Genomic DNA, 10,449 nt, shown 5'->3' with positions numbered 1-10,449 from the left:
CTCAGGCTGGTCTCGAACTCCTGAGCTCAAACAATCCGCCCGCCTCGGCCTCCCAGAGTGCTAGGATTATAGGCGTGAGCCACCGCACCCGGCCAATTTTTTATTTTTGAAATAATTTTATGATGAGTTAATGATTAACATAAATTGTGGTCACTGCTATGTAAAAAAGTGGAACGTGACTGAATTCTTTTTACCCTAAGCATGTCGTACTTCTATATTCAATAAAAACAATAAAGACTAAAAAAAAAAGTTAGAGAAAAACAGGTAACCAACCAATATTTAATAAACATTACAATAGCTGAGGTACTCAAGATAGTAGAATTAGTATAATCAGTTGTTTAAATTAGCTTAACCCTCTAAGAGAAAAGAAGGTATTCCCCACCCCTTTTCTTTACAAACATAAATACAATTTCTATTGATGATAGAGAAAACATAGAATACATAAAAAAAGCCAATCAATAGCTTAATCAAAATTAAAAGCAAGAACCAAACTCTTAAAGGACTCAAAGGGGAGAAATAATTAGGTGTCAACTCATACATGCCCACAGTAAGCAGAATGATTCAGATTAACAAATTTGTTATAAAAGATTATTAAGGACCTCTTTATGGTCACCTTTGTTACCTGGGTACTCTGATACATTCCTCTGATCCTAGCAGGCCAAGTTGTCCATCAGAATCAAGACCCCAAGCATACACCTGGCCCTTGTCATTTAGTGCTAATGTATGAGCTTCTCCACATGAAACAGCTACGATATTTTGGGCATCCAGAGCAACAACCTGCTCTACAGAAATCAAGAAGAGAGATGTTACATTCTAGTTTTGAACTTCCGATGAGAATAAAATACATTCGATCCTCATTTTACACAAAAATGTTAAGGAAATACTTAAACACACACTAAATATAACCAGTTATTTTGAAAAATCTAACAAATATGGTCCATACATAATTCTCACTGTGGTAAAGTACAGATAACTACATTATAGGGCATAATCAACTAAGAATATTAAGTGACCTGAACATTTGGGGGAAAAAGTTAAGGGTTCATAAAGATTCTCTTAGAATGTACTCTCCATTCAAAACCATTAGTAATAAAACAATACAAGTAAAAAAGGAATCACTTAAATAACCTGGGCTATTTGATTTTTAACAATAAAACCATAGTTGACACATATATTACCCTACAGATACTACCATGGAGTGATAATGAAATTAATGCAATAATCTGAATTGGCAACTTCTAAATGGAAAACAAATTCTTTACAGATCTCATAAATAAAATATCAACTGGACATATTAAGTAGAGAACCGAAAGGCAATATGACCATAATTGATAGGTATAGGTTCCACTTACAGACTGCCATTTTAATATCAAAAGATATGAAAACTCCCTATGTGATTAAAATGTACTCAAGTTTTAAGCCAGAAACTAACTTAAAATATTGGCCTTTCAAAAGACTGTCAGTAGCTAGCAACTGACAAATCAATAAGGAAAGTGAAACTGTTTCCCCAGTCCTTAACATGTTTGTCAGTTTTTTATTAGTATCATTACAAGTTTCTTTTTTAAGATGCCATTTAAAATTAACATTTTTAAACTTAATAAGAAAGTTATAATACTATCTTCAATAAACTAAAAGTCTTCTGTTGAAAGTGGTTAAAACTGGATCAATCCAGTTTCTTCACAGGCACATTTTGGCTCAATTCACAAACATGGCTGTTCGATAATAAAACAGACTACATCAAGGAGGTTGAAATTCCTATGCACAGAGAAATTCAAATTGTATCTGGATCACTATTTTGCATTTTGGAGTGGGAGGTTGGCCCTAGATAGCCTCTAGGAAACTATACAACTCTAACTTACCTTAAAGTACTATGACTTGATAACTGTTGAAGTTTCCAGTACAGGGAAGTTCATTATACTAATCCCTCACTTTTTGTCTATGTTTTTACAAAATTACATTGTAGAAACATACCAAAAAAGAGATATAACACAGTCTTCCCCAAAAAAATCAAGAAAAAAGACTTAGAAGTAAAACATCATTTGCTTACATAAAAACACTCCCATATATCATAATTATTAAGAAATAAAATGTTTACAAGATGTTATCTCTCGCAGAGGCTCCAGAAATAAGTCAATGTCTCTCCAAAACAACCCTCAAAGGAAATAGCAGAAAATGACAGGATGACAAGAGGGGTGAATAAGACTAGTTGGTTCACCAATAACAAATTTAAGAATAATTAAATCAGATAGCAATGACTGTAAAGTCAGAAGCAGCACAATCCAAGAAACGAAGAAGCAATCATTTATATAAAACATTAATATTACTGTACACTGTATACTGTGAGGTAAGCACTTGAGACAGAGATCAATAAAACAGAGTTCTAGCCCTCAAGGAATTTACTGTCTATGGAAAAATAAGGAGAGAAGGATTGTGGTTAAATGGTAAGATAAGGATACACAAAAGACACTAAGGGAACATGAGATACTTATTTAAGCCTTGAAAGATATTAGGAAGAATTTTGGAAGACAGCAACACTTTAGCTAAGTTCTAAACTGAGGAAAAGGGAAGAGATTCCAGGTATCCATGCTGCAGTCCACAACATTTTCGGCACCAGGGACAGGCTTCATTTTTCCACAGACAATTTTTTCAAGACAATTTTTCCACAGACCCGGGGTGGGGGTGGGAGGGTATTGTGGCAGGCAGTTGGTGGTATGGAGCTCAGGCAGTGAGGAGCCCATTTACTAACAACCCGGAGCAATTTGAGGGGCTTGGGGACCGCAGCTATTTGAGGAAACTCAAATTATTTGCATAGCAAAACAAACTAATTAATAATTAAAATCAAAGTCAAAAGACTGATGAGAAAAATGGAGGAAAAAATCTTACTCATATCTCAGACAAAGGAATAATCTCCCTAATTTTCAAAGCCTTCCTTGGGGGAAAAAAAAAAGGAACAGTAATTCACATGAAAAATAGGTAAAAGATGTGAACTAACAGTTTATAGAAAAATAAACAGAAACAGCCCTTAATCATATGAAAAGATGCTCAACTTCACTGATTAGAGAAAAGGAAATTCAAACTACATGGAGAAGCCAATAATATGTTCACTTAGAAAAGTCATGGAACTATACACTTTCAATTTTGCACTTTTCTATACGGGTTAACTTTCAATAAAAAGTTTATGTTTATCATGAGAAGAAAAGCCACAGACTGGGAGAAAATATTTGCAAAAAATACAACTGATTAAGGACCATTATTCAAAATATACAAAGAACATTTAAAACTCAACAATAAGAAAACAAACAATCCAATTAAAACACAGGCCAAAGATCAAAGCAGACCCCTCACCAAGGAACGGTAGGCAAGTAGGCATACAAACAGATGTTCAACATCGTATGTCATCTGGGAATTTCAAATTCAAAGATACCACTATACAACTACTAGAATGGCCACAATTTAAAACACTGACAACACCAAATGGTGGCAAGGATGTGAAGCAACAGAACTCTCATGCATTGCTGGTGGAAATGCAAAATGCTATAGCCATTTGGAAGACAGTTTGGTGGTTTCTTATAAAATTAAATATATTTTTACCATATGATCCAAGGATCACATCCCTTGGTATTTACCCATGAACTGAAAACATACGTCCACACAAAAACCCACATAAAGATGTTTATAGCAGCTTTATTCATAATTGCCAAAACTTGGAAGCATCCAAGATATCCTTCAATAGCTGAATGAATAAACAAACTGCGGCTCATCTAGACAATGGAATATTATTCAGCATTAAAAAGTAATCACCTATCAAGCCATGAAAACACATGTAAGAAACTTAAATACATATTACAAAGTGAAAAAAGCCAATCTGAAAAGGCTACATATTATAGGATTCCAACTACAAGACATTCTGGGAAAGGCAAAACTATTGAGACAATAAAATGATCAGTGGTTGCCAGGGCTGGGGAGAAGAAGGGACGAACAGGCAGAGCACAGAGGACTTCTAGGGCAGTAGAACTATTCTGTGTGACACTCCAATGGTCGGTATATGCCATTACACATTTGTTAAAATCCATGGAATGTGTAAGAATAAGAGCAAACCCTAATATAAACTATGGGATTTGGCTGATAATGATGTGTCAATGCAGGTTCACTGATTGTACCAATGTACCATTGCAGTGTAGGATTTCAAGCTGGGGAGATTGTGCATGTGTGGGGACAGGAGGTATAAGGGAACTCTGTACTTTTTGCTAAATTTTGCTATAAATCTAAAACTACTCTGAAAATAAAGTTTATTTAAAAATACACCACACACCAAAATACCATTTTTCACCTGATAAAAATCCAAAAATTTGATTCACAGTTGGTGAGGCTGTGGAGAAAAGGCACTCTTGTACATTGTTAGTCGAAATACAAAATAGAACAACCTCTATGAAGAGAAATGTGACATTATCTAACAAAACACATCTGCATCTACCCTTTAGAGCTAGCAATATCACTTCCAAGAATTTATTCTACAGATACACCTAAGAACGTGTGTGTGCAAGCGTGTGTATGCATCTGCAGCACTATATGTAACAGCAAAAGACTGGAAATTCTCCAGTATTCAATAAAGGATTCCATCTACAAATGGAATACTCTGCAATAAAAAAAAAAACATAGAAGAAACTCAATATATTGATATGGCAACATCTCCAGGGTATATTGTCAGGGGAGGGAAAAAAAATCAAGACATGGGATAGTGTACATGATTTGCTATTTTTCCGTGTAAGGAAGGAGGAATAAGAACATATATTCATATTTGCTTATATTGTATCTACATAAAAAAACTGGAAAAATACACAAAAAACTAACAAATATAGTTACATACAGGGGATGTGGGTAGAGGGGAAAATAGGGCGGTCAAATGTAAGAGCAAAATTTACCAATGTATATTTATATTGCTTTGCTTTTTGAATTGTGAATATATTGCCTGTTCAAAACAAAAAAAAATTTAATCTAAAAAAAAAGAAATAAAGCCTTAAAAAGTAATGAAAGCAATGTATTAAAACTACTTCAAAAGTGACCTGAGCTCTTTAATCTTTTTCTACATACTAAAAACTCAAGTAATTTTAGTTCTTTCAGAATTTAGCTCTATCAAATTATTGAGATATCAATTTTAAGAATGGATTACTTCAGAAGTACATTATTAAAGAAACATAACACAGTTATATGACTTGAGAATAGTATTTAATAGCTAAATTTTCAGGCAACAAATACACAAAACTGATAATGTCCCTATACACTTTTTTTTAATTACTTATTTTTTCCAAATAGCTCCTCAAAATGAATAGTCTCAACCATTTTTCCCCAGTATGCTAGAAAGTCAGATCAAAGGTTTATTGAAAAATTTTACATCCAGGTCAAATTCATGGTCCAAAAAGGGAGTCAATGACAAGAATGAGGGATGAATAAACAAACCCAGCAAAACAAACAAAAAAATTCACTTACAAAGCCTGGCCCAGTAGTGTCTTGTGTGGCAAGAGAAGCAAAATGGAATTCATGCCAAATCTAACAGCTCACATTTCCTGTTTACTATGTACAAGGTACTGTACTAACTCTATTAACTTTTAATTATCAAGCTACATTTATCTTTCAAGGCCAATAACAGTTAGGAAAGGGAAGGATAAGGGGGAGATTAAATTCATGTCAACATAGGATGAGTATGGAGACACAAGAAAGAGGACCAAAAACAAAGGAAAAACTGGCCAAGGAAGTCTATTTAAAAACTATTGACTCTCTTGAGAAGTAAAGGTTACAAGTTGAAATTGTGAATGCATGATGCTAAACTTGTTGGAAAGGTTAAGTAACAGTACTTGATCATTACAGTCAATTTTAATTAACAAATAAAAAGGTATGTGTTCTAAAAAAAATACAAATATACACAGATAAAAGTATATGGCAAAATGTTAACGCTATTCTTTCAACTTTTTTAATGCTTAATGTTCATATAAAAGTGTGAAAAAATTATTACTGTGTTTGTATCAGTATTTATGGTTCAAAATATGTCTCAAGAAAGAAGGGACATTTAATTTAGGGAGTCACAAAAAGACAAAGAAAAAATAAGTGGAGAAGACTGTCCTAGGAAAGAAAAAATACATTTTTCAGAGACATAAGTAAAAACAGAAAAGATAAAGCAGTAGACAGATGAAACATGTCCACCTTGTAAATAATGATTCCATATATTTCAAATACATCTCTAATAGGTCCTTGTTCATCATTACTTCTGGTTCTTCCTACACTTGTATGATTAAAATGCACACTTTTGAAGAATCTAATGGTACAGCATCTTTCTGAGGAGAAAAAAGCCATCATTTTTGCTTCATAAATGCAAAACTTTTTTTTTATTTCAGCATATTATGGGGGTACAGATGTTTAAGTTACGTATGTTGCCCTTGCCCCCCTCCCCAAGTCCGAGTTTCAAATATGTCCATTCTTCGGGTGGTGCGCATTGCACTCTTTGTGTATGCATATACCCGTCCCCTAAAACTTTCTTTTAGATTTATAAAAAAACGAAATGATCACCTTAATGAAAATTTTCATACCTACACCTTCTATTTCCTTCCAATCACCTTTGTATGCACATCTGACTTTAGCATGTTTTCACTTATAAACTGCATCAAGTAAATTTTGCTGTACAAACATCATGAAAGAAGAAACAATATTGTCACACATACAGAAAAGGACCAGACTCTTGTTGCAAAACACTACCCAATAAAGTCCCTCCTTAGAATGACTATTTCAACCTCCTGTTAAATATATCCTATTTCCTGTGGGACCTTAGAAATACAGTTTCATTCATCCATTTTTGACTTTTGATATGGAATATCATCTCCAGATTCATTGTGTAAGAGTTCATTGTATGAACAATTTCACCACCACCAGCACTAAAGTGGTGCTCTCTCTGCATTTGTCTTCTAATTTGTCTAATAACCGTGAAATGTCTTCTGTCAATGTTCTTCTCTTGGCCATTATGGGCAGAAAATGAAAAACTCTGCATTCTCAACTGTGGTCAATGAAAGCTACATAAAGAAAAAAATAAAAGCTACAAAGATGGTGACTACAAACTTCTTTTAATACCTTCTTAAAAGATGATACAATACTCTGCACAATACATAAAAAAAGGATGCTAAATAATGATGGTTTATTTCACTACTGCATCATCCTTCTAGGATACCCTCCATCATTCTTCCACCTACTATTTTAGTCTTTTTATTTTAGTCTAGTTGGAAAGGCTCAATAGTGGCAATTATGGTAATTTGCGGTAATTATGTTTTATAAAGTCACCATGAACACTGATTTAGTAAATATTGAATCACTGCCCCTAGGGAAAATACAAGGTTAGGTTCCTACAAGCCTCTGGTGAGGACGTTTTTGCCAACTGATCAATACAAAATCTTGTTTTATGTGTGTTTCTGTTTAAAAACACCTTATTTAACATGTATCATTGATTTATTAACATTAAATTCATGGCCAACAGCACTGTAACTCATGCTTAGGCAAAGCTTATCTAACACATTTCTTCTCTGTAAGGCACATAACAGCCTTCTTGCACTTAGGAACAACAGCACGATTCAGGACTGTGCTTAGGGGCAATACTAAACAGCACAATCAGCAACAAAAAGTACAGAAGTGGAAAAAATGTAGCACTGAATATACCACAAAAAGGACATTTTTTATAATGATAACTAAAACAAGAAGGCAGAGCATTGCCTTGTTGAACCTCAGCTGGTTATGTGCACATTGGCTGACTCAAATATTTTGTAGCTCTGCACATGCACATGTCCGGCCAGGAACGACCACAAAATAAAACACTGTTAGTTTCATATAAAACACTAACAGTTTTATATAGAGAAAAAAATCTGTGTTGATGTTTTATGCTATCAGAATCTAGAAAACAATATTGCTGTGAATAGTACCAAGCACAATCATATTGAAAACAACTGTAATACTGAGGTCAGAAGGAACATATTTGTTAAATATCTATTTTAAAGAGGCATCATTTCAATGCATTAGTATATGTTTAATACCACCATATCTTAAGTTTCAAAATCCTCTGTCCTTCCATGCGTCACTAGTTGCTAAAAGTATAGATTTCCCCTTCTCGTCTCTCTTAACAACTCAAAACTCCAATTAGAGCAATGCAAAGTAAACTTAAAATTCGCATCCAAAATTTAACTTTAAAGTTCACAAGATACCACACTATGAAATAAAAAAGGTACTGTAGAGCTCCATTCTTATTAAAAAATATGTCACATATAGCCCCAACATATATGTGGAGAAAAGACTAGAAAAATAAATAGTATATTTTCAACACTGGTTATCTAAAAGTGTTTTTTTTTTTCTTCTTTTCTTGTTCTTTAATTGTTTAATTAGACAACTTAATGTGTAGATGAAGCATTTTATGATTCTGACTTTTTAAAGATGAAGACATTAATCACTTGGGATCAGTGAATAACACCAATGAATAATTCACACTTTTTTTATACTTTAAATAACCATATTGCTAATTTTGTTACAGAGAAAACAAATAACCAAAGGCTACTTTACTCGAGGCACAAACTTCCCTATTACTGAAAAATAATATTGAAGTTATTTTTTAAATAAAGTAAAATTATTTATTGACACTTTTAAAAGGATCTCTAATATCATGTATATAATAATCACCATAAACTATAAAATGAACTCAGAATTAAACAAATACTAAAACATCAAAAAATTAAATGAAAATATTTGTTCTCTAAAATTATCACCAATAATTATCAACAGGAATTTGGAATGGTATAACCCACATCCAAGAAAGTATTTTAATGGGTTCCCTGATAAAATCTAAAGTTAATATAGAGTAACTTACATGTTTTAATTGATAGCTAACAAAATAATGTTTACATGGAGATACAACTAACTAGATTAAGAAAGTCTTTATAATGGCTATGTTCACAAGTTCATACCCCTTTTATGAATTCTATCTATATAGAGGCACATAGTTAACATATACGCAGAGCTTATTATGTGCCTGGCACTGTGCTAAGCACTTTATTTAACCTCATTTAATCCTCATAACACCATGAGGCAAGTGTACCATCATCCCTATTTCACAGATAAAGACACTAAGTTATAAACATTTTCCTATTTATTGAACTGCTGTCTTTTTGTTAATATTCAAATATAATATGGTTATGTTTTAATAATTTGACTTACTTTCAAAATATCCTTATAATTTTATAAATACTTAAGGCATTATAATATGCTTTCTTTTTAAAAAGTACTTTCTGGATGCCTGGGAACTGCTGAAATTAATTGCTTTAAAGAGGAAAAGAGATGTAAAGTTGAAATACAGAGTCCAACATAATTATCATATAGTTGCTTTAGTTCAATTTCTTTTTAAGACAAGAATGAACCCTCAGAATATATTTGTAGAGTTTTAAATTTTTAAATTTTGGTTATAATGTAGCTGATGGCCATCAAGCTCATTAAAAGAAAAATCTATTAACACCTTCCCTTCCTAAGACAAAACCAGTAAAATACATTGATAATGTGCTCATTCAATAACCCCAACCCCACCCCAAGTTCCTTCTAAGTGCACCACAGTGTTTCACTACAGCTTTAAAAAAGATGTGTAAGACAAGGTTTTCACCTCCCAGGAGCTGACATGGTAGGGAAGATAATTATACCAGGAAGACCAGCAATGCAATTTATTTACTGAATGCCATGGACTGTGCTTGGTAGTACTTGACTACTTAACAAGAGTGACCAGGGAGTAATCAAGGAGATGGTACTTTAGCTTGGCAAACTTCAAGAAACAGAAATAGAAATATACCTCAGAAAGATTAACTTTGAATTAATAAGAAGGATGAACTGGAGCAGTTAGAAAGCTATCGTCACAGTTCTCACATAGACCAGTGATGTTCTAACTGGAATGAAAGCAAAGAATTTTAGATAGAGATAGGAAGAAACTAAGGGCCCAAGAGTTTAAAGTAACAAGCTCAAGATCACACAGCTCTTTAAAAGGAGGTGAAAAGACAGAAGAGTTACTGAGAAAACAATCAGTAAAATTTGGCAACTGAGTCAATGTTGGTACTACTACTAGCAAGAAAGAAGATCCTAAAGTCAATCTAAGGTTTGATCCTAGATGAGTTCAAGAAACATTAACAAAGAGGAGGAGTTGTTTTTGCACTTTGTTTTCAGAGAGATGGAGATAGATAGCTAACCTACACTACAAAGGTTTCCATTTTAAATGTTCCCTTTTTGTTCTCCACGATTTATCAGTTTTACAATTTCAGACATACATATATTTGTCCTTCTTGATTTTTTTTTTTTTTTTTTTTTTTTTGAGACAGAGTCTCACTGTGTTGCCCGGGCTAGAGTGCCGTGGCGTCATCCCAGCTCACAGCAACCTCAAACTCCTGGGCT

The 10,449-nt window shown here is 33.3% G+C and overlaps 1 protein-coding gene across 1 annotated transcript in view; it reads right to left on the bottom strand.

Moving 5' to 3' along the window:
* Positions 1 to 10,449, bottom strand: part of HERC4 (HECT and RLD domain containing E3 ubiquitin protein ligase 4) — a 118,316-nt gene that overhangs the window by 93,514 nt on the left and 14,353 nt on the right. The window contains exon 4 of the mRNA XM_012658566.1: positions 623 to 782. Within this exon, the coding sequence (XP_012514020.1) occupies positions 623 to 782 (160 nt within the window). The remainder of the gene's footprint in view (positions 1 to 622; positions 783 to 10,449) is intronic.

This window comes from Propithecus coquereli, unplaced genomic scaffold (genome assembly GCF_000956105.1).
Source record: "Propithecus coquereli isolate 6110/MARCELLA unplaced genomic scaffold, Pcoq_1.0 Scaffold117, whole genome shotgun sequence".
Taxonomy (NCBI): Eukaryota; Metazoa; Chordata; class Mammalia; order Primates; family Indriidae; genus Propithecus; species Propithecus coquereli.
The sequence above is the reverse complement of the archived record's forward strand: the minus strand, read 5'-3'. Positions and strand labels throughout refer to the sequence as shown.